We start from the raw sequence: 25,775 nt of genomic DNA, 5'->3' as shown, positions 1-25,775 counted from the left end.
CTTCCCTGGTGGTCCAGTGGTTAAGAATCCACCTTCCAATTCAGGGGACGCGGGTTCGACCCCTGGTCGGGGAACTAAAATCCCACACGCCATGGGGCCACTAAGCCCGCACGCCATAACTAGAGACTACAGAAGCCTGCACACCATGACTAGAGAAGCCCATGCGCCACAACTAGAGAAGCCCGCACACCGCAATGAAGAGCCCGCACACCTCAATGAAGACCCAGCACACGCACACACATACACAAAAAAACAAAACACGAAAAGGCAACCCATAGAATGGGAAAAAATATTTGCAAACGATGCAACCGACAAGGGATTAATCTCCAAAATATACAAACAGCTCATGCAGCTCAGTATCAAAAAAAACAACCAAATCAAAAACTGGGCAGGGAATTCCCTGGTGGTCCAGTGGTTAGGACTCCATCCTTTCACTGCCAAGGGTCCAGGTTTGATCCCTGTTCAAGGAACTAAGATCCTACAAGCCAAGCTGCACGGCCAAAAAAAAGACAGAAGACCTTAATAGACATTTCTCCAAAGAAGACATACAGATGGCCAAAAAGCACATGAAAAGATGCTCAACATCACTAATTATTAGAGAAATGCATATCAAAACTACAGTGAGGTATCACCTCACATCAGTCAGAATGGCCATCATCAAAAAGTCTACAAATAACAAATGCTGGAGAGGGTGTGGAGAAAAGGGAACCCTCCTACACTGCTGGTGGGAATGTAAACTCGTACAGCCACTATGAAGAACAGTATGGGGGGTTCCTTAAAAAACTGAAAATAGAACTACCATATGATCCAGCAATCCCATTCCGGGGCATATATCTAGAGAAAACCATAATTCGAAAAGATACATGCACCCCAATGTTCAATGCAGCACTATTTACAATAGCTAAGACATGGAAGCAACCTAAATGTCCACTAATGGAGGAATGGATAAAGAAGATGTGGTATATATATACACACACACATACATACATACAATGGAATATTACTCAGCCATAAAAAAGAATGAAATAATGACATTTGCAGCAACATAGACAGACTTAGAGATTATCATACTAAGTGAAGTCAGAAAAAGAAAAATATTATATAATATCACTTATATGTGGAACCTAAAAAAATGACACAAATGAACTTATTTACAAAACAGAAACAGACTCACAGACTTCAGAAACAAACTTATGGGGACATCCCAGGTGGCACAGTGGTTAAGAATCCGCCTGCCAATGCAGGGGGCACGGGTTTGAGCCCTGGTCCGGGAAGATCCCACACGCCGTGGAGCAACTAAGCCCGTGCGCCACAACTACTGAGCCTGCACTCTAGAGCCTGCAAGCCACAACTACTGAGCCCGCACACCACAGCTACTGAGCCTGTGCTCTAGAGCCTGCGAGCCACAACTACCGAGCCCGCGCACCACAACTACTGAAGCCCACGTGCCTAGAACCTGTGCTCCACAACAAGAGAAGCCACCGCAAGGAGAAGCCCACGCACCGCAACAAAGAATAGCCCCCGTTTGCCGCAACTAGAAAAAGCCCGCGTGCAGCAACGAAGACCCAACACAGTCAAAAATAAATAAATAAATAAAATTTAAAAAAAAAACAAACTTATGGTTACCAAAGGGGAAATGTTGGGAGGAAGGATAAATTAGAAGTTTGGGATTAACATATACACACTACTATATATAAAATAGATAATCAACAACGACCTACTGAAGAGCACAGGGAACTCTACTCAATATTCTGTAATAACCTATATGGGATAAGAATCTGAAAAAGAATGTGTGTGTGTATGTGTGTGTGTATATATATATATATACATATATATATATATATGTACAACTGAATCACTTTTCTGTACACCTGAAACTAACACAACATTGTAAATCAACTATACTCCAATATAAAATAAAAATTAAATATAAATAAATAAATGGTTAAAAAAAAATTCTAGCTTTACAAGAAAATTCCAGATCCAAAGGATTAAATTTTTTTGGTTGGAGTAGAAAAAGGAGAGGGAAGAAAGGCTACAAATATATCTACAAATGTCTAAATTATTTCCTGAACATGTACACATTCCACAGACAAGTAATTTTTAATGTTGGGTTTCACATACGTTTTTAAATAAGAAGAAAAAATTTAGGATGGTATAATTTTACTTATATTAAGTTGCTTTTTAAATTAAAATTGAATGATTTACATTACACCAGATCAATGGAACAGAAAAGAGACCCAGCAATAAACCCATGCATATGTGTTCAATCAATCTATCAGTACAACAAAGGAACCAAGAATATACACTAGGAAAAGGGTACTCTCTTCAACAAATTGTCCTGGGAAAGCTGGACAGCCACATGCAAAAGAATGAAACTGGACCACCATCTTAAACCATACACAAAAATCAACTCAAATGAATAAAAGACTTAAATTTAAGACTTGAAACCATACAACTCCTAGGAGAGAACACAGGGGGTAATAAGCTCCTTGACCTTGGTCTTGGCAATGAATTTTTGGATTTGATACCAAAAGCAAAAATAAACAAGCAGGACTACATCAAACTAAAAAAGGTTCCGCACAGCAAAGGAAACCACCAACAAAATGAAAAAGCAACCTCTGAAACTGGAGAAAATGTTTGCAAATCAAATATCTGATAAGAGGTTAATATCCAAAATTATATTTAAAGAATTCACACACCTCAACAGCTGCCCCCCCAATAAAAACCCCACAATCCAATTTAAAAATTGGCAGAGGAACTGAAAAGACATTTTCTTCCAAAGACAACATATGAATGGCCAACAGGCACATGAAAAGGTGCTCAAGGTACATGAAAAGGTGCTCAAAATCAGGGAAATGCAAATCAAAGCCACAATGCATATCAGCTCACACCTATCAGAATGGCTGTCATCAAAAAGACAAGGGATAGGACTTTCCTGGCAGCACAGTGGTTAAGAATCCGCCTGCCAATGCAGGGGACACGGGTTCGAGCCCTGCTCCCGGAAGATCCCACGTGCTGTGGAGCAACTAAGCCTGCGTGCCACGACTACTGAAGCTCGTGCTCCTCAACAAGAGAAGCCACCGCAATGAGAAGCATGTGCACCGCAAAGAAGAGTAGCTCCCGCTCACTGCAACTAGAGAAAGCCCGCGAGCAGCAACAAAGACCCAGTGCAGCCCTAAATAAATAAATAAATAAATACATACATACATACATACATACATACAAGGGATAACAAAATACTGGTGAAGATGTGGAGAAAAGGGAACCCTTGTGCACGGTGGAAATGTAAACTGGTGCAGGCACCATGGAAAACAACACGGAACTAAAACTATACCATGTGATTCAGCAATCCCACTCCTGGGTATGTACCCAAAGGAAATGAAAACAGGATATGGAAGAGATTTATCTGCACTCTCATGTTCACTGCAGCATATGCACAACAATCAAGATAAAGAAACAACCTAAATGTATATCAGTGAGTGAATGGATACAGAAAATGTGGTATATAAATACAATGGAATACTGTTCAGTCATGAGAAAGAAGAAAATCCTGCCATTTGCAACAACATGGATGGACCTTGAGAGCATTATGCTAAGTGAAATACGCCAGACAAATACTGCATGGTATCTACTTATATGCAGAATCTAAATAAAAAGTCAAACTCATAGAAAAAGAATAGAAAAGTGGGTGCCAGGGGCTGAGGGGTGGGAGGCAGGGAGGTTGATAATAGGGGACAAAGTTTTAGCTATAAGATGAATAAAGTCTGAGGATCTAATGTATAACATTGTGACTACAGTTAACAACACTATACTGTATAATTGAAATTTGCTAAGAGAGAACTTAAATGTTCTCTCTTTCTTTTTCTCCCTCCCTCTCTCTCTCTCTCTCTCTCTCTCACACACACACACACACACACACACACAAAAAGGATAAACAGGGGAATTCCCTGGCGGCCCAGTGGTTAGGACTCCGTGCTTCCACTGCAGGGGGCACGGGTTCGATCCCTGGTCTGGGAACTAACATCCCATAGGCCACGCAGTGCAGCCAAAAAAAAAAAAAAAGGATAAATATGTAGTTGAAGATGTGTTAATTAATTAGATGGGAGGAATCCTTTCACAAGGATTCCTTTCACAATCCTTTCCTTTATACATATTCAAATCATCATTATGTACACTATAAATATCCTACAATTTTGTCAATTATACCTGAAACTGAATGAAAAATACTCAATGCTACAAGTCTTGTGAAACAAACTATAAAAAATGCTTCATGTACCTAGGGGCAGGACAGGAATAAAGACGCAGACATAGAGAATGGACTTGAGGACACGGGGAGGGGGAAGGGTAAGCTGGGATGAAGTGAGAGAGTAGCACTGACATATATACACTACCAAATATAAAACAGATAGCTAGTGGGAAGCAGCCGCATAGCACAGGGAGATCAGCTCGGTGCTTTGTGATCACCTAGAGGGGTGGGGTAGAGAGGGTGGGAGGGAGACGCAAGAGGGAGGGGATATGGGGATATATGTATACGTATAGCTGATTCACTTTGTTATACAGCAGAAACTAACACAACATTGTAAAGCAATTATACTCCAATAAAGATGTTAAAAAAAAAGGCTTCATGTTACACCTCTGTATTAGTCTATACAAGATTATGAGCTAGTTCAAAGTATATAAATGTATTTTAGAAACAAAATATTATGAATTTCTGAAACTATTACTTAGCAAATCAGGTGCAAAATGAAAGTAATTGGCTTTAAAGAAACGTATTGCTAAATACATTAAATTATGCATTAAAATTAAGCCTTTGTGTCTTCTCAATAATAAACCGGTAAAAGAGAATTAGAAATTCAATGATACCCTAACTTCAAAATTGGTTTTTAGCAATTCTACACATTAGATATATATATATAAGCAATCGGGGCAATCCATACATTAAGCAGTTTAAATGCCTTAAACTACCTCTGTCCAAAACCAGGTATCCAATGCAAGGATAAATAAAGCCAAAAATATAAAGATAGTTGAAGAGGTCCACACTAGCCAGAGCCACCATCATAATGAGAGATCTTTCATGTTCTCTCACTCCTAGACCTATGATAACTCCCAAATGCCTGGTAATGTCTCAAGGTACCCTACCTAGTTTGTGAAACTGAAGAACCAGAACAATATGAATATATACAATAGTTCATAACACGCTCCTCATACTGTTTAAGCAATATTGACTTAGTACCCACAAAAGAAATTGGTTTTAAAATATCTTGAAGTACATCTTAAGTTACCAATATTCAAGTTAAGAATATAATTTATTTTATGAAAAAAACTCAATTCATAGTTTAGGCACCAAAAAATCATAAACTAAACTAACTAGAAAACTTAACAGGATCACAGCGCATTTTAGTCCTACTTGGAAAACAAGATTCAATACCATCCAATTTTCAATTTTCTAATTTCAAATATATATCTAGTTTTCAATCTTCTAATTTCAAATATATATCTAGCACTCCAAAACAAAAACAAGAACACATGGAATATACATACAACCTGCTAATTTTTACATAAGTCTAATAAATGTAAAGTTGGGGGTTAAAAAAAGACTAATACAATGGGATATTATGTGACATTAAAAAGAACAAACTGCTGACACATACTCTAAAATGGGTGAAGCTTGAAAACATCATAAGTGAAAGAAGCTAGTCACAAAAGGCCACAATATTATTCCATTTGTATGCAATGTCCAAAATATGCAAATCCATAGAGACAGAAACTTAGATTAGTGGTTGCCTGGGACTTGTGGGAAATAAAGAGTGACGACAAATAGGTACAAGATTTCTTTTGGGGCGGGGCTCCGGCCGTGATGAGCTTGGTGCTGAGGAACCTGCAGCGGGCGGTGCCCCTGAGGCGGGCGCGGCTCCGCGAGAAGGTGCAGGCAATGCAGAGAGCCCTGTGGGTGCAGAGGTTCGACCTGGGGGTCGTCTGTGTCGACAACAGAAAGATTCACCCGATTAACAGAATCTACAGACACAAAAATACCCCAACAGATGTGCTTTCCTTTCCATTTCACGAGGATCTGAAAGCAGGCAAAATTCCCCAGCCTGATTTTCCAGATGACTATAATTTAGGAGACATTTTCCTGGGAGTGGAGTATATCTTCCAGCACTGCAAAGAAAATGAAGATTACTATGACATCCTGACTGTGACTGCCACCCACGGGCTCCGTCACCTGCTGGGCTTCACACACAGCACGGAGGCCGAGTGGCAGAAGAGGTACCAGAAGGAGAAGCAGGTTCTCGAGGAGCTGAGCAAGCACAAAGGGACCAGGTTTCAGCCCCTGAGCAGGGGCCTCTTCTGACCGAAGTGCCACAGTGTGAATGGAAGGTGGACCACCCCCTCGGGCCCCAAGGATCAGGGGTCCCCCACGCTGAGGTCCCTGCTGGCCACTGCTGTCCTGTGGGACTGCGGAAGTGCCAGCCCTAGCAGGTGCTGAATTCTATGAGTGGAACCTGCCTCTTAAATTTCCACTCATTTCTTTGTTCAGGACACAGGTAGGTGTGTTATTTTCAATGTTGTAAATAAAATAGTTCTAAGTGCTCAGAAAAAAAAAAAAAAAGATTTCTTTTGGGGGTTCTAAAACTAGGTTATGGTAATGGTTGCACAATTCTATAAATATAATAAAAACCACTGAATTTTATACTTTAAAGTGATGAACTTTGGGGGTATGTAAATTACATCTCAACAAAGCTGTTTTTAAAAAAGATCAATTAGATAAGCCCGCAGCAGTAGGTATAGTGTGCCATTAAGAACACTGGTATAGTATACAGTGTGATTAAGAGCACTGGCTGGAGCCAGACTGCCTGCCTGCACCACTTATATAAACTGTTCAATTGTAGGCAGGTTAAGTAACCTACACTTCATAGTATAAAGAGAGTTAACAGACATAAAAACACTCAGAATAGCACCTGGCTTACATTAAGTATTATATGAGTTACTCTTATTAATCAGCCTTTTACAGGAGAGAAAAATCCACACTTCTTTGAAGTTGAACTAAAAATGAATGTAAAAATTATCCTTAATGAAAATTGTTACTTTTTAAATTTAGAGTATACATGAATAATGGAACATATATATCACATTAAAATAATCTAGGGGAAATACAATATATAATTTATAGTTCTCAATTTATAAATATTATTTGGTTTCAGTTTTAATCTACTTTGTAATCCTACCTTATATCTTTAAGGAGCCAACGTTAAATATAATTAAATACATCACTTATACCAATTGGTTTTGATAATCTTAACTTGTCCAATTCTTTTAATTTACAAAATGAGTGTTCCCTCTAGTGGCATTTTACAATGAGAAAAGTCAATGTTTACAAAAGATGGAAGATTTTATTTATAAACATTTAATTATTATAAACATTTAACTGTTTTAGTATTTGTCAAGTTTTGAATGGGTAATAAGTTAATCATATTTTATAAAACAATGAAAATGCAATATATTTCTTCTACCATGAAGAAACTGAAGTTCTCTACAGATCATTCCTAGTATACTATTATAAAGTTTTAAATGAATTGTAAATATCTTAATAGTCCTTCAGATATTCAGAGGGTATATACTCATACCTCAAAGAGAAGCCCTTTAGAACTATTATATGAAGATTGTTTTTTAGAATTCATACCATGGAATAGATTTTAAACAGATGCCAAGAAATGTCACAGATTTTAGAAGCCACACAACTAACCCAGGTTTGAAAGTTCCTGAGCTGTTCTAACTGCCCAGCAGGCCTCCCTGATTAAGATGGAGACTATAATTTTGGAAGTAAAAAGCAAATTCATAAAAAACTACAAGCCCCACGACTAGTAACAAAGAAGAACTATCTCTCCTGGCAAGCATGTTATTTTATCCCCAGAAATAAGCAGTTGCCAAAATATAACTCATAATTGTTTGTATATAACATTATACAAATATTATCAATACTTTTAAAATCTGGGGAAAATGCTGTCAATTTCTATTCCTCTTGGATGACACTCTTCATATTTTAGTTCTTCCTTGATGATTCTCTGGTCTATCACTATGAAAATTAATACAACAATAATAGCTACTTAAAAGTTAGTGAGCATCTATTATGTAACCAATACCATTCTAGGTCCTTTTATCACCATTTTCTACAGTATAACATATTTTTAAAAATCACTTCCACATACTTCATCTTCCCAGAGAGTACCTTCCAATGGAAGGATAGCAGCAAGGAAGAAGTGCCTTTCAAGATTAGTGACTGTCATCAAGATTTATGAGTTGCCATAAAAACTTCCAAAGATCTCTTCTGGGTACCACAGCCACAATCTCCTACAGATTTTGCTTCATTAATCCCTTGACCTCAATCTACCACTTTCTCAACCAAAGTCTGTCAGAATAATCTTTAGTCTTGTCTGTAGTGCTTAACCCCTTGTCACCTGGACAGCAGAGAGAACCTGAGACTGTTTAAATCTCAGCTAATACTCGACTGAACCAGAGAAATGGCCTAATGTACATCAGTATTTCACGCAATTGAAGGCCTCTCATTCTGCCATTCCTACTCTCGCAAATCATCCTTTCTTCCCTTGGATTTCAAAGCGATCAGAGTCTAACCTTAAAGGCCATATTTCAGGGTATTCTTGATCTCATGGGCTAAGTTCATGCTGTAATGGGCCACTTTGGAAAACTATCAAATCCAGGTACAAACATCGAGAGAAATGTGTGAAGAATAGAAAGAGAAGGGTAAGAATTATACAAAGGATAGCAAAGGAGTTAGAACAATTGAATTAAAAATTTAGCTGAATGTCCTAATAGTCAAGCTAGGCACATACAATGAGATTTTATCATAACATTTATAATATAATATTTGGTACACCTGCTTAAAAAGTTCAAATTTAAAAAGTGGTTCCTTGGACATCCCTGGTGGTCCAGTGGTTAAGACTCTGTGCTTCCACTGCAGGGGGCACTGATTCAATCCCTGGTTGGGGAACTAAGATCCCACATGCCCCACGGTCACAAAAAAAAAAAAAAAAAAAAAAAAAGTGGTTCCTTACCCAAATAGAGTATCTTACTCCTACTGTAGGATACTCCTACTGCAGGACTGCAAGTATTCCCCAAGAGTAAAATTGGGGGAATAACTGTATTTTAAACTAAAAAGGCTAATGGTAATAAGGACAGAAGACTTTACAGATGTTTATAAGGAGATTCACAAATGTATACATTGCTATATGTTACGTTTACCCTCTAACCCAAATAAGCAATCCTCAAACAAACAGAATAAGGCTAAAGAAATCTGTTCAGTTTGAGCCCTATCTGTGTATCATCTCTGCTCAGGTGTGCAATATACAACCACTTCACTGGAGTATAAAACCTACTGAGAATCACTGTACTAATGGTTCAATTAACAATTATTAAGCAACTGTTCTAGGTCTTGCTGCACAAAAGAATAATGGAACAGACCCCATCCTTAGGGAACAATAGATCAATCCTGTCAATGGACATTAGCATATCCAACTAGTTATAACATATGTGAGACTGTGATATGTATAATCATAATCTGTGCAAGTTTGTCAAAACTAACAAATTTTCTTATGAAAATATTAAATAAATTAGGTGATTGTTTTTTTCCATTGTTTTTGGCTACTGACTTAAATCCATTTGTATCTCTAATCAGGCCACACTGTTTTACACTTATACTTCTTTTTTTCTTAGATTAAGAAATGGTGCCAATTTTTAGTTAGGTGGTTTTTAGTATAATTTATTGCATTTCTCACATCAAGGATTTCAAAATTCTAATATTATATCTTATTTCACTAAATACTACTTTTTAGAAAAGTAATTTTAACTACTTTGTTCTATTCTTCCCTTTATTCAGTGTTTATCATTCCTAATTGTATTTCTAACCCCTCTCCCCAAGATCAATCAAGTATTCTACAATTAGATGTAAAGCATCTAGAAACAGTTGTCAGGGACTATGTCACAAGCCTGATACCAAAAATCTACAGGTATTTTAACCATTTACAACATAAAAGAGGCTATGACAGAAGATTGATAGGCTCTGACCTATTCTCATACAAACATCTATCTAAATGCTACTTTTTTCAACATGTGGTCTTCACTCATTTTAACTGGTTCAGTTCCTGAAAAAAGTGGGTTTCAGACAATATACTATAACTCCAATCAGTTACATAAGACACAACTAACCTTTTGCTCTGCTTGCAGTTGTTCACATCCTTCTTTCTCATGGTTAAGTTCTCTTTCCATTCTTCCAACTTGTTCTCGAAGTTGTGTTGTTTCTTTTTCCAGAACAGCAATTAACTTTAACAGTTCTTCTTTTTCTTTCATGGTTTTCTCAATTTTCAACTATAAAACAGAAAACTCAAATTGTTTTTTTATAATCCTACAATACATTACTAATTCAGTTTTCTATTTCAAAAAAATAGCGAAGAAATTTGCAGAAAGAACTTTTACATACTATCTACTTCATATCAATCAGACTCTTTTAGTCTTCAGTTAGAAAAATTCATGAATCATAAATTTAAACCATTTTTTGGTTGGGCAAAGAAAAAAACATTACAAGAAGGTATAAAAGTAATGAATTTTATTATGAAGTTGCCTGCTAACCACTTTTCAAATCAGTACTAAAAATAAGGCATATTAAGTTTCATAAGTGACTTAATTCTGGGCTGTTCTTATTTTGGGTAATAATCAAGGAGAAAAATGTGTACCTCTTCTTGAATGCAAATCTATGGGAAATTTTTGAATCTATCAAGAACTTCCTTGTGTGTTACATAAGGCCTTCATCTATGGGATTACTGTGAAAAGTTTTGGTTCTTTAAATAAGGTACTTAGGAATAAGTTTCTATATGTATAAAATGGCCTCTATTTAGCTAAATTAAAAGAAACTTTATAAGTAAATGCAAATTTTAGGACAAAAATGCAGACTGTAACATATTAACAATATAATTGACTCTTACATGAACACTAATAGTTACTTAGTTCAGGAAAATCTAAACTCCAGTATTCTAAAATTACCAAATTAAGGGACCTAAAATAGTAAATAAAATGGTTAATATTTCTCTTACAGCAAGAAGTCTGATTCTAACAAGGGAAGAAGCATGGAGACTCAGAGGGAAAACTTCACAAAGGAGGCATCATACATTTAGCTAAAATAAAATGTTTTCCCCCAGTACACCCCAAGTCACTTTTCCAGGGTCACGGAAGCAAACTCTAATTAAACTCTAAAATGGCTCTTATGAAAGTTAAAGAACTGTAAAATTTTTAAATGACCTATCTCTTCCATCAGACTAAATGAAAATGACAGGAGTAAATGCCCTCAAAAGAGAAAAGTTTACTTATTCACTGAATTTCTTTTTACCTTACCTATTTTTTAAAAAATGATTTTTGGCTCTAAACTTTCTGGCCGCTTAAAAATAAAGATACACCTTGACACAGTACAACAGAAACATTATAAAAGAACCATTTTTTCCCAGTGATTCATTTAACTGACACATATTTTAGAGTTCACTGAATCTTAAGTAGAAATTTTTAAAAGGAATTAAAATTATATAAAAGTGTATACAAGTCTAATTCCTGCCCCCAGTTTTGTATTCTGGTATCTTTCGAGCACACAAAAAGGTTAAAATTTTACCATGAACACCCATCCACCCATCACCTAAATTCAATAATTATTAATATTTTGCCATATTTAATCTCCCTTTCTATACCTAAGTTTTATTTCTTTTTCTTTCTTTTTTTTTTTGCTAAAGCATTTGAAACATAATTGCAGACACTTCACCCCTAAGTGCACAGGCCAAGCATCTCCTAATAAGTACAGTCTTATATTTAACCACTACCATGATCATAGCTAAGAAAATTAACAATAATTTTGTAACACCCAATGGGTAGTCCACAGTTAAAATATCCTACACTACTCCCAAAATATCTACTTTTTAAAAATCTAGGATCCAACCAAGGTTCATAAACTGAAGGACTGTGGCTCAATCATTCTTAACGACAACAGTGCCCTAGATAATGTCTCACACCTGTACTAATTTGGTGCATTTTTAGTAAAATCATTAAAGATTTTGATAAATGTGGAAATTTAAAAGACTTGTCAAAAAATTGATCAGAATATAAATACCTTATCTCAGAAACATTTACCTAAGAGACAGCATACATTTTATGAGTAGGAAGAAGAGAACTAAATTGTGCAATGTCCCAATTTACTTGGAGCACAAAAGATAGGTAGATGCCAAAATGCCTGTTGTTTTTCTGTTGGAGGTCCTGAAATCAGGGTGGTCTAACAAGTATTCAAAAAACTGCAATATAAACAGTCACTGCATTCTTCGTAAGATCTAGGCTTGTTTCAGCATCTTTGACTAGCATTCAAATACCAGGCTAAAAACCTTGATCATCAGGCGGTTGTCACCACAAAATGTTTTAGTCACCCTATAAAAGTTACATTTCTTTATTTAAGATAAGAGAGGAATCTCTGGAAGGGGGAAGGAAAGATACAGAAAAATTCACAGTAAGTTACTGGTTCCCTCTAACCTTCTTAGTTCGACTGTCTAATATCTATAACCTCTTGTCTTTCTTCTGTAGTCTGTTTTTGAAGATAAATAAAATCAAAGGCATAAAATATTTACATATAAAAAACATCCATCTGAGTATAAAGAATAAGCAATGACTTGCCATAGACTAAATAGGAATGTCAAATAACCAAAAATGTATACTGAACCAATTAAAGAAGATCTTTTTCACAGAAACTCAAATATAACATTCTAATTTTTTAGGTTTAGGGTAAAGACATTGGGAAATATCTTGAAATAGGAATGCTGTTGATGCAAGTGCAATGACTCGAAAATATTCAGTGAAAAACAGTGAGAAGCTTTTTCACCTTTTTTTTTCTTAATTATGGTTAAACCAGCTTATTCATTTGATCAGATAAACAGGAAAAGAAATCATTCTAAAAATGCTGAACCTAATTACGAGACTGGGATGCTTCGCTGATTCACTGCCACACGTGAGATAGGGCATGCTTGTGGTATAGTGAAATGAAGTTCACATCCAATTAGTTAGACTTACTGCTTTATACCGCTTTCCCATCAGCTTCACCCCTAAATCTGTACTATTCTACAATAAACAGATTAGGCCATCCCTAAAGAAGAAAGGTTAGGGTGAGGGAACATCAGGAAGTTTTAGGTCCAAATTCTCCCAATAATTACTTATTGCAGATATACTATGCACAAAATACTGATAAGCCTAGGGACAGTCCCTGCCACAGTGAAATCAGTAACATAATTGTGACAGAAAATTTTTTTTAAGTATTTCAAAAACAACACTCTAAGTTTATTATTTTAGTTAAAAAGCATTTGATTTTCAGGTTATACTCCTGCATAACCTAAAAATTCTTGAAATGCCAACCAACATGAGCTCTGTTTGTAATTTATCTATGATTGATTTGTCTTTTTTAAAACATTCACTATTTTTAAGTCACAGTTCATAACAAAATAATCCAGTTCATAATGGAAATTTATGAATCACCAGCTCACTGTTGGTACCAACCTCAAGAAGGCCAGCTTTTGTGGTCACCACCAACATGTCAGAATTTCCTTCATCTTCCATAGTAAGCAACTCTTCAACTGGAGAAGAAGCTCGAAACTGAAAAGGTGTACTTGCTCCACGAATTTCACCCTTATGGGTAACATAACAGAACTGATAAAATTCTCCATCATCATTTGGAAGGTAATATCCTAAGTGGAAGTTAACAAACAAAAAAAGTATTAAATTTTCTGTTATAAAATTATTTGAATTTAACAAATCTTGCCATATCCTCTCATTTCTGACCCTGTTTCTAAGCACTCAGGATATGTCTTTCCTATCTTTCACAAATTATCTATCAAAACTAGATTCTTTCTTCCCTAAATATGCCCATATTTTTCTTATCTTAGGTCTAAGCTTATACTCTCAGAATATTCTTTCCCTGTATCTTCACTAGGGTAAAACCAATTCATCTGGGAGAGTCAAGTATGCAGTTTTCAATGAGAAAGAGGCTGAAGGCGGAGCAATGGAAGAACCAGCATAAAAGCCTAGGAGGACCAGGGGTTGGAATACATCATTTAAAGAAACGTTCCCTCAAATATGACATTAATTAAATGCAAAAGAGAGATATTAACAAAAGGAATACGCTGCACATGTGCACTGTGTAAGGGCAGAAAGAGGATGAGGCCTACTGATGCAGAACAAAAATAAGCTTTGGAACCACACAGATTTATTCTGGAATTCCAGCTCTACCACTAATTATTATTTACTTAACCTTCCCGAGCCCAAATTTCTTATCTGTAAAAGAAATTTGAAGCCATCTATCTCAAAGTTCCGAAGTACCATGGATTATGTAGTTATATCATCTAGCCCACTATCTGACAAATAATATGTGTTCAATATTTGTTCCTTCTCTCTTCAGCTCAACTGTTACCCTCTTTTAAATTTTGCTGGATTATCCTAGCTCAAAATTAATCCTCTCTAAATCCTAGCTCAAAATTAATCCTCTCCAAAGCTCCCATGGTATTTTTTACATTAAAAAAAAAAATCCTCCACTGTGTACTTTGCATTACCATTATACACATGCTTTACAGCCTACATCCAGACCTCAGAAATACTGAGGGCAGATTATTAATAAATATAAAATTCTTGAATTCCCCCAGAATGACCTGAAAAAAGGAAGCATTCAATGATTGTGAAACGAACATACAAAGGTGAATATATTCCCCTTATCTTGGATATTAATATCTACCCAGAAATGTGCATTCACTATGCCTATTATTCCTTCATATCTTGAAATTTTTAGCCTCATTATTATGATATTGACTTCACTTGATTTCATTCTTTAAAAAATAGCTGAACTATGTCCACAGAGGGGAGGGGGCAGAGAAAATATAAGCCTGAAACATCCTGTAGTGCTTAAAAATAAGAAAGAAGTTGTCAAAAAAGAAGGGGGTGGGGGAGTCAAAAAACACAGGAGCCCCCTTGACAGACCTCCCAATAGCCAAAGAAAGCTAAAACAATTAGAGCAACAAAAAAATGATAGCATTAGACTTTATTCCACAAAAGAAAATATATATGCATGAATGAGAAAAGGATGACTCTTCCTAACATAATAATTGCAACTAATGATGTCCAAGAAATGAGAATAGAAAAGCATCATCAGGCAAAAACAACAATAATTATTGTAGGCGAGATCCACTGATGGATACTAAAATTAGTGGGTGAAAGTTTGAGGAGAAACAAGGTATCTCAAAATTGCTCCCCATAATACTGTTAAATTACAAAGGGAAAAATACTAACTTTACAGTGGAGAAGCCCAGCAGACACCACCTTAACCAAGTGATCAAGACTAATATTACTAGTAAGAAGACAATCAGACATCAAGTACTCTCTGATACAATGCACTGAAAAGAATACATCATCACTTCTATGGTATTCTTCCTGAAAATGTATAGCCACAATCTAACCATGAGAAACTGTCTGAAGAACTCAAAATAAGGAACATGCTACCAGAACAAAACAAAACTGAACAGTACTCTTCATAAACGTAAAGGTTATGAAAGACAAGGACAGAAGGAGGAGCTATCACAGACTGGAGAAGACTATGATGCTATGACAACTAAATGCAATGTGGGATTATGGACTGGATCCAGGAACAGAATAAAGAACACTACAGGAAACACTAGTGAAATCTGAATAAAGTTTGTACTTTAGTCAACAGTGTTGTACCAATGTTAAATTCCTGGTTTTTTAAACAAATGTACTGTGGTTATGCCACATGTTAACATTAAGGGAAGCTGGGTGAAGGGTAGATGATAATTCTGTATACTATTTTTGCAACTTTACATCTAAAATTATTTCAAAATAGCAAGTTTTTTAAAAAAGTAATACAGGGAATTCCCTGTCGGTCCTTTCCAGTGGTTAGGACTCTGTGCTTCCACTGCAGGGGGGCAGAGGTTTGATCCCTGGTTGGGGAACTAAGATCCTGCAAGCCTCGAGGCACAGCCAAAAAAAAAAAAAAAGGAATTAAAGGTACATCTAGCAATAAATTTTTCAAGTTTTTAAAAACCCCATCCTCCTACTATCTACTACTAAATTTATTAATCCGCGGCTGAGTAACTTTGCAAAGGCCACTACACTTACTTTTAAAGTTTAAATAGAAAAGAAAAATATAGTTTGACTAATCAGCTCTGGTATCATGGCATTAGAAATTCTACAAACTAGATATTCGAGGTCTGATTTTTTTTTTTTAAATCTCACAAAAATAATTCACTAAAAATTATGGTTCAAATACCATTTGAGATACAAGATATAGTTATTCAGAACTGAAATTTAAGGCTACCTAGAAATAGCTCTCCTCAGATCAGTAAAACTGAAAATAAAATAGGAAAAAGTAAAAACCAAACTCCAAGTCAAATTTTATAGCCTGTAACATTAGCAATCAAATTATAGTAAACAAATAAGGGTCCATTTAGGAAAACAATACATTTATGCACACTTTATTAGTTGTTCTGAGTTTTGCATTTCAGGATTCTCATGACTACTCTACAAAATGAGCAAAATTGTTTGGATCATGCTTAAATTAAAATTCCTTCTGGCTCTAATTCTCTATGACTAAGTTTTTCATGACTCTATCCTGAGTTCATTATATAACAAACAAGTTCTAGGCAGGCAGAAGATTTTATTTCTGAATTTCAAAGTAAAAATTATGATGACTTTTGAAAAACATGTAAAACTTAGCTCCCACGAAAATGCTTTTACAATATGAACAGAAATAAACTGGATGCTCTTCTCCTTTTTTTTCTAACTGCTTTTAAACTTTCTGCTGTCATAAATAAGCAAATTCATTAGTCACTATAACAAATTCTGTAAGTTTCTTATTTATTATAAGAAAACTAATCACATTAAAAATGACTGGAGGGCTTCCCTGGTGGCGCAGTGGTTAAGAATCCACCTGCCAATGCAGGGGACACGGGTTCAATCCCTGGTCCAGGAAGATGCCACATGCCACGGAGCAACTAAGCCCGTGCGCCACCACTACTGAGCCTGCGCTCTAGAGCCTGCGAGCCACAACTACTGAGCCTGCATGCTGCAACTACTGAAGCCTGCACACCTAGAGCCCATGCTCCGCAACAAGAGAAGCCACCGCAATGAGAAGCCTGCGCACCGCAACGAATAGTAGCCCCCACTCCCCGCAACTAGAGAAAGCCCGCGCGCAGCAACAAAGACCCAACGCAGCCAAAAATAAATAAATAAATTTTAAAAATTTAAAAAGTAGATTAAAAAAAAAATGACTGGAAATAAAGCCACAGCTTTTAAGAACAAATTTCTTAATAACAAAATCAGTTCCAATATACACACTTGAATTTGATTATCTAAAAAAAGGCTATGAATTAAAAGATAAACTACATATATAATTTATAACTTTCTTAATCTATAAAACATCTATGAGGTCCTAAATCTTTGTCTATATTACAGTACAAATTTTATTCTCTGAATATGTGTTTCTTGTCACAGTACATAAGGAAACTTTTTTTATATATGCAAACTCCACGTGATCACATTCCCAACTGATGTTCACACCAAACATACACAAACCTCATAATAAAAAGTTTTTTTAAAGACATAAACCACCAAAATCCAAAACACTAACACCACCGAATGCTGGTAAAGATGCAGACCAACAAGAACTCTCATTCATTGCTGGTGGGAATGCAAAATGGCTTTGCCACTTTGGAAAAAAGAGTTTGGTGGTTTCTTATGAAACTAAACATATTCCTACCATATGATACAGCAATCATACTCCTTGATATTTACCCAAATGAGTTGAAAACTTACATCCACACAAAAACCTGTGCATGAATGTTTATACCAGCTTTACAGCTTTATTCACAACTGCCAAAATTTGGAAGCAACCAAAATATTCTTTAACAGACGAATGAATGAATAAGCTGTGTTACATCCATACAATGGAGTATAATTGGTTTCCTTTGCAATTCTGGGCATTACATGTATATTAAAATATTATACTGAGACAGAGTCCATTAGCTTCCCCAGACCAAAAACAGTCCATGGTATAAACAAGACTAAGAATTTGCTTTAATACAATCCACAGTCAGTACAATTTTACTACAAAAATCACTCTACAGCAAATTCTGTTATAGATTTCTAAATAAAATTTCTGTACTTTGTTTTAAAGCAACAGGGTGTATTTTTTTCATATAACAAGCAATCTGGAGGCAGTTGCCTGCTGGCCTTGATTCAGTGGCTCAGACATGTCACGACAGACATATATGTGCTTGTCTCAGCCTTCCCCTCATGGCCACAGGAGAGATGCTGAAGCTCTAGCCATCACCTTTGTGAAGGCAGAATGTGGGGGGAGGGGCAATACCAGGTATATCTCCTCCTTTAAATAAGAGAATTTTTAAAAATCTGTATATAATGCTAAGCTAAGACAAAAATGAATTTTATATTACTCACATCCATTTTATAGGCAACTTTCCCTATAGAATTTCTACTCTATAAATCCTGTTAATCATTTTTGTGATTTGCATACGGAATATTTTTCTCACCTCTAATTTGTTATATTATCTAGTATTAGTAACAGCATTATTTTCTCATTTGAAAAAAAAGATCATCAAAAGACTTCTCTTAAATGAAAGACAATAAGGAAAAAACCTTTGTCTACATAAAATATCATGTGACCTACACTAGATATTTACATTCTTATGACTTTTGATAAAGAAAGATACTAATTAATTCAACTTTAGTCACTAGACATGCTTAAGTAGATCATTACAATGGGGTACAACATTTTTAATGGCAATAAAACATCTAATTTCATCGAGTTCTGCTTTTCAGTTCTCACCTTGAAATGCTAACACACAATTGACTGTTGATCCTTCTACATAATGTTCAGGCACAGGGGACCATAAAAACGTGTAATAATCACGAGCAGTACTCCATCCAACCTAAAGGAAAACAACAAAAACATGGATATTATAAGTGGTTTAATATGAGTGATATCTTATAGCATATTGTTTTTCACTGCATCCTAAAGTTAAAGCGTGCATTAATGTTTACAAATCATGAGCATTTTAACAATCACGTCAAATTTTTATTATAATTTTTTATTAAGCTATAACCTAATGCTATAAAAATCTATAACAGCAGAGTTTCTACTATGTATTAAAATGCAATTTGATATCCAATTTCTCAAGGAAAACCTCAGTACACATATGATCAAATATAAAAACATGTTTCACTTAAAATTTGATTTCACTAAACGTAAGTTTTTAAAATTTATTTTATGCCTCGAATTTAACTGTTTTTTTTTAGATTTCCCCCTTCTCCTTAAATCCACTAATTAAACTTCAATAGTCTGTCATCTTTAGTTAAGTCTCGCCTACAGGCAATGGTAAATTCTGTAAAAATTTATTTTTACCTTTATTCCTAAGGTGTTTATATATACAAAAAGACCACCTATGTCCCACCAATCTCTAAAACATTTCCACCTTACAACATGAATATATACATTACATATCTCAGTCCTTATTTTCCAGATGAACTGTACTGTGGTAAATACTGAATATTAGATATGTTTAAAACAGGTACTAGATATCCATTTGCCAGTATATTACAAGAAATTATGCATCATCCACAAGGTTTGATTATACATATGTTCTATAATTCTGATCGACTTAGGATTAGAGAGTCCAGAATATTGAAACTGGAAGAATCTTAGTAATCTTTAGTCTCTAAAGGAGTGTTTTCAAACTGTCAGTCACAACCCAGTAGTATGTGGTAACATTATATCAATTTAGTGGTTCATAACCACATTTATTTTTTTATTTTACTTATTTATTTTTTTTATTAATTTTATTTTTATTTATTTTTGACTGTGTTGGGTCCTCGTTTCTGTGCAAGGGCCTTCTCTAGTTGTGGCAAGCGGGGGCCACTCTTCATCGCGGTGCGCGGGCCTCTCACCATCGCGGCCCTCTCACCATCGCGGCCTCTCTTGTTGGGAGCACAGGCTCCAGACGCGCAGGCTCACTAGTTGTGGCTCACGGGCCTAGTTGCTCCGCGGCATGTGGGATCTTCCCAGACCAGGGCTCGAACCCGTGTCCTCTGCATTGGCAGGCAGATTCTCAACCACTGCGCCACCAGGGAAGCCCCCACATTTATTTTTTTAATTAGAAAGCATCAGAGGACATGAAGGCTACGTACTGCTTCATGAAAATTTGTGTATCTGCATGCAACTTTGCTGGGTCAAATCACAGAATCATATTGTTTTTATTTCTTTCTGTTTGTCATGGCCAAAAACATTTGAAAGACACTATTCATCTCTTTACAGATGAGAAGCTTGAGGAACCCATGATGTAAGTGATTTTCCTGACCTAAGGCTCAGTTTTTTTCTCTCAGGATTGTTAGAAGCATTACATTAGATGATGAACATAAAAGCAGCACTTGGCAGAGGGTCTGACCCATGATGGGCACTCCATAAATGGTAGTTTTTGCAAGCACAGTATACTGCAGTGATTAAGAGCATAGGAAGTAAGGTCAGACTGCCAAAAAAGATCACTTACTAGCTAAATGACTTCAGACAAGTTATTTCTGTTCCCTCCTCTTTAAAATGGAGATAAAGGCTTATATGTGTATTAAATGAGATACGGCACATTAGCGGCACCTGGCACAGTGCCTAGCACATTAGTGTTCATTAAACATTCCCATTCATTAATACCCAAGGGGACACAACGTATTAGGGACAGTGATCTTGACTCTAAAATGTTCTGTTCCTCATTCCATATCTCCCAGTGCTTCTATCATCTCCTGAAAAAGACCCTATTTGAAGTTTTTCCCAAAAGATACACCTGGTACAAGTCACACCTTGCATTCTTTGTCCCTGTCCATATGGTGGTCTTGAAAGAAATATCAATACTATCTAGAGCTACATCTTTCTTGAAAAAAAATCTCCTTAAGTTAACAGGCTCTACCTGGACCAGGTGGTCAACAGACATGCTAAGTGTACCATTTATTTGTGATGGCTGACATGCAAAACTGCTAATGTCAGAATTATAGATACCTGATTCAAGTGGCACTGGGAACAGCAGTAACAGATACAGTTCACTGTTCGTTTTGGAATTAATATTACCCTCATCTTACAAATTAAGAAACTAGTAAATGGCAGAGTCAGAATCTGAACCTGAAGTTCAAGCTCTTAACCACCAGGACACTACTCACTCTCCTCCTAGCAGGATATAAAATACTCTCATACTTTCTGAAATTCCACTTCCTTCCAACACTGAGTCAATGACTATACAATTCTTAAAAGAACTGCAGTTGACAAAAGACAGAAACAGTAAGGTAAAGGGGGAAAGCACTGTTTCTAGCTTTCTCTCATGAGAAGAAAAACAAAATGGGGGAAGTGAGATCTTTTACCAATGCAGGGGGCACAGGTTCAATCCCTGGTCCGGGAAGATCCCACATGCCGCGGAGCAACTAAGCCCGGGCACCACAACTACTGAGCCTGTGCTCTAGAGCCCACGAGCCACAACTACTAAGCCTGCATGCCACAACTACTGAAGCCCATGCGCCTAGAGCCCATGCTCCGCAACAAGCCACCGTAATGAGAAGCCTGCGCGCCTCAACGAAGAGTATCCCCCGCTCACCACAACCAGAGAAAGCCTGTGAGCAGCAACAAAAACCCAACGCAGCCAAAAATAAATAAATAAATAAATAAATTTTTTTAAAAAAAGAAAAATATGTTTAAGAAAAGAGATATGTTGAGTGGTTTGGTCCTTGCTGTGTTTTCTCTAACTGAATCACAGTAAGTCAGGCTGTTCCTTATTGGTTGACTATAATGGTAACTCATACTTTGCTTTCCTTTACTGCATAAATCTGGGCAACTTTTCTCAAGAGAGTGGTTGACCATGCTCTAAAATGTCACAGGTAACCCATGCTGAGCCATCCAAGGAATTGGGGCAAGATGCAACCGAATCTGAGTATAAAAATCAGCAATATAGAACTATGCTTCAAATTCCTTTTGAGGAAGGAAAAACTGAACAATAGTTCTTAGGTCACTCTGTGAGCAACATGTCAGGCAAATATAAAAAATAAATGTAAAAGTCTCTCAATCTGGAAAGACAGAGAGCACAGATTCCTTTAGGATGGATATGTCTAACATCTAAACTCCCACACAGTAGAGTGGACCCACAGTGGAAGAAACAGAATTTGGACATCTGGAAATTATGTAGGCGCTCATGGTAAGAATAGTAAACAAATCTTATTAGAAGAATCAAACCACAAAGTGTCCAAGGCACACACTTTTTCTCTGTATTTTCCTGGTTACCTGGCTAGAACTTGACTGGATTTCTGGACTGCAGATTTCAATCCCTTGAAATGCAAGGGAATTTGCCTTTTAGTCCATTAGTAGCAAGTATAAAGAAAATTATTACATTTAGAGTTGGTAATAGCAATTTTAAAACATTGAAAAATGGCAGAGAGAACATGACAACACTTAGAACAATAGGACAGTCAGTTAAAGTTACCTATCACTGTCAAAACATATTGCTTTTAGGAGCTACACTTGGATCCAGTTAAGAGGGCGTATCTATGTTTACGAAGGAACCAAAGCAACAGATATTTCACATAGTTTAGTTTGGGGAATTACAATAGTACTGGACATCATTCTTTTGCTACTAATGCAATTAGCAAAGTAAGAGCAAAAAAGGAAATTAAACAGTAGTGACAAAAAAAAAACACACAAATGTGTTCCCTTTTCAATAGAATTAATATTTTAGAAAAACATGTTGGTATTGATCATTAAGGAAATTCTGAGAAGAAATGTAAAGATCAGAAGGACAACAAGGTTACCAAGTAAAAATACAGGTGTTAATAAATTCTGGAGAAACCTCAAGAGAAAGACAGAAACATCAGGGTGGAGAGAACACACAAAGGGTGGGGGGGGGGGAGAGAGAGAGAGAGAGACAGAGAGAGAGAGACAGAGAGAGAGAGACAGAGAGAGAGAGACAGAGGGAGAGAGGGAGAGAGAGAGAGAGAGAGGGAGAGAGGGAGAGAGGGAGAGAGGGAGAGAGGGAGAGAGGGAGAGAGGGAGAGAGGGAGAGAGGGAGAGAGGGAGAGAGAGATGGTTAAGAATCCGCCCGCCAACACAGGGGACATGGGGTCGATCCCTTGCCCGGGAAGATCCCACACGGCCCGCGAGCCCCAACTACTGAGCCCACGTGCCTAGAGCCCGCGCTCCGCAACGAGAAGCCACCGCAATGAGAAGACCACGCACAGCAAAGAAGAATAGCCCCCGCTCGACGCAACTAGAGAAAGCCCGTGCACAGCAACAAAGACCCAACACAGCCAAAAATAAATAAATAAGTTTAAAAAAAAAAAAAAAGAGAGCGAGCAGGGGAGTGGTTTTGGGGGAGGGGTAAAGGGAAGATAGACACAGGACATGGAGCAGGAAAGGCACTTAAAGTAAATTTGCTGATTTTGTAAGGTAAATACAAAACCTACAAAATAGTACAAAATGAGCCTATGAATTTTTAAATTCTAGAAGAATATACACCACACTTTACAACAGATATTTCTGGGGAAGGTGAGGGTAGGGTAAAGGTATTATATTTTCTTTCTTTCGTATATACTGAGTTTTCAAAAATCATTACAAGAGTAAAGATCCTTGGGACTTCCCTGATGGTCCAGTGGTTAAGAATCGTCTTCCAATGCAGGGGATGCAGGTTCAATCCCTAGTCAGGGAACTAAGATTCCACATGCTATGGGGCAACTAAGCCAGAGTGCCGCAACTACGGAGCCCGCTTGCTCTGAAGCCCGTGCACCACAACTAGAGAAGCCCACACGCCGCAACGAAAGATCACGCATGCCCCAACGAAGATCCCACATGCCGCAACTAAGACCCGAGGCAGCCTAATTAATTAATTAATTAATTAATTTTTTAAAAAAAGAGTAAAGGTCCTTCTTTTTTAAAAGGAAAAAAACTGCAAAAATGCCTAGATATACACAGGGAGGATGCAATGCTGCTTCTAAGATAGAAATATCATAAACAGTATAAATGTCCCAGCATGAGATAAAATGTTACTAAGAAAGCAGTTACGGGACTTCCCTGGTGGCGCAGTGGTTAAGACTCTGTGCTCCCAATGCAGGGGGTCTGGGTTCGATTCCCGGTCCAGGAACTAGATCCCACACGCATGCCACAACTAAGAGTTCGCATGCCACAACTAAGGAGCCGGTGAGCCACAACTAAGGAGCCCTTGAACCGCAACTAAGGAGCACACCTGCAGCAACTAAGACCCAATGCAACCAAATTTAAAAAAAAAAAGCAGTTACAATCGTTAAGTGAAAAATTCAGGACATAAAAAAGGTCATGTACTACTATTCCAACTACTTTCAAAATATAAGCATTAAAAAAGACTGAAAGTATTCTTCCTTTAGTTAAAAAAAAAAAAACGACTGGAAGGAAACAGTGAACACATCAACAATGCTAACCACTGTTATTAGATAGTGGGCAATGGGACTGCTGGTCATCTTAATTGTATCTTTTATATTTCCTGTTTTGTTCCAAGTATTATAAAATTATGATTATTTTTACAACAGGAGAATTTTTTTTTAGAACAGAAAATAAGAAAGGACTGGAATGGAGACCAGGGCAGGAAGACAGAACAAGCAGAATGAAGAGAAATATGAAAAGGTAAAGAGAAACAAGGAAGAGGGAAACAAAAGCTTGAAACAAGATAGTCAAGCACAAAATCACTGCTCAGTTTCACTTTCCACACCAGGAAATTAAAGTTTTTTATCTGGTTGTCCATAATGATTCAGTGAGAACAGTACCTTACTGGGAAGCTTGGTTTGCCTATGTGACCCTGGACACATGACATAATCACTTTGCATTCCCAACTTCCTCCACTAGAAAAGTATCTCTGAAACATGAGAACTGTTAAAACTCCTTCATAGTTAAAAAAAAAATCTCAAAAAAAAAAAAAACTCATGGACCTTTAGTTTAAGTTATTTTAACTATAAGGTAATTCAATTTGTACTAAGTATAAATATAAATGTAAATAAATTCTTAAAAATAAATACTTATATAACTAAGACCAAATCAAATTGATAACAATAAAACTCAAATGTAATGTGACATATAATATTTTATTGCAACTAATGTTGGGTTTAATAATAGATACGGCATCAGGTATAGTTCTCAATCTTTTCCTGTATTTTTTTACTTCAATTCTATCACTCATAAAATGCACATTGAACTTATTAGGAACTCTGTTATTAATTTTGGATAAGCAGATCTCTCACTTAACCAAACTGCCAGAGAACAATTCTTGAATGCCAATTTACATGAGGTTCAAACCTCAGCTCCAAAGTTTAATTTGGAGTGAGCAAGACACTTCTCTCTAGACCTTAGTTTCCTCATCTGTAAAATGGCAACTATAATGCTCTCATGAAAGACCTGTGTAAAGTATAAAGTAATAAACATGCTATGTGTTTTAGTTATAATTTAAACTAGTCAACACTAGAGAAGAGGGATAAAAACTAAAAGGAAAAAATGAAAATCTCCATGATGAATGGATAAAGAAGATGTGGCACATATATACAATGGAATATTACTCAGCCATAAAAAGAAACGAAATTGAGTTATTTGTAGTGAGGTGGATGGACCTAGAGTCTGTCATACAGAGTGA

General features: G+C 36.5%; 2 protein-coding genes across 3 annotated transcripts in view; one reads left to right on the top strand and one right to left on the bottom strand.

The window, feature by feature from the left end:
- The window catches only part of TAX1BP1 (Tax1 binding protein 1), a 93,106-nt gene that overhangs the window by 55,022 nt on the left and 12,309 nt on the right, over positions 1 to 25,775 (bottom strand). For both annotated transcript variants that reach the window (XM_061198622.1, XM_061198623.1), the window contains exons 3-5: positions 18,935 to 19,037; positions 13,588 to 13,775; positions 10,225 to 10,383 (exon numbers count right to left, since the gene is read on the bottom strand). In XM_061198622.1, the coding sequence (XP_061054605.1) occupies positions 10,225 to 10,383; positions 13,588 to 13,775; positions 18,935 to 19,037 (450 nt within the window). The remainder of the gene's footprint in view (positions 1 to 10,224; positions 10,384 to 13,587; positions 13,776 to 18,934; positions 19,038 to 25,775) is intronic.
- LOC133096314 (endoribonuclease YbeY-like) lies at positions 5,861 to 6,355 on the top strand. Its single transcript, XM_061197861.1, has one exon. The coding sequence runs from the start codon at positions 5,861 to 5,863 to the stop codon at positions 6,353 to 6,355; it is 495 nt and encodes a 164-aa protein (XP_061053844.1).

This window comes from Eubalaena glacialis, chromosome 8 (assembly GCF_028564815.1).
Source record: "Eubalaena glacialis isolate mEubGla1 chromosome 8, mEubGla1.1.hap2.+ XY, whole genome shotgun sequence".
Classification (NCBI taxonomy): Eukaryota; Metazoa; Chordata; class Mammalia; order Artiodactyla; family Balaenidae; genus Eubalaena; species Eubalaena glacialis.
The sequence above is the reverse complement of the archived record's forward strand: the minus strand, read 5'-3'. Positions and strand labels throughout refer to the sequence as shown.

Bases quoted from the DNA above. Each gene is read 5' to 3' on its own strand.
- LOC133096314 (XM_061197861.1), top strand. From the start codon at position 5,861: ATGAGCTTGGTGCTGAGGAACCTGCAGCGGGCGGTGCCCCTGAGGCGG.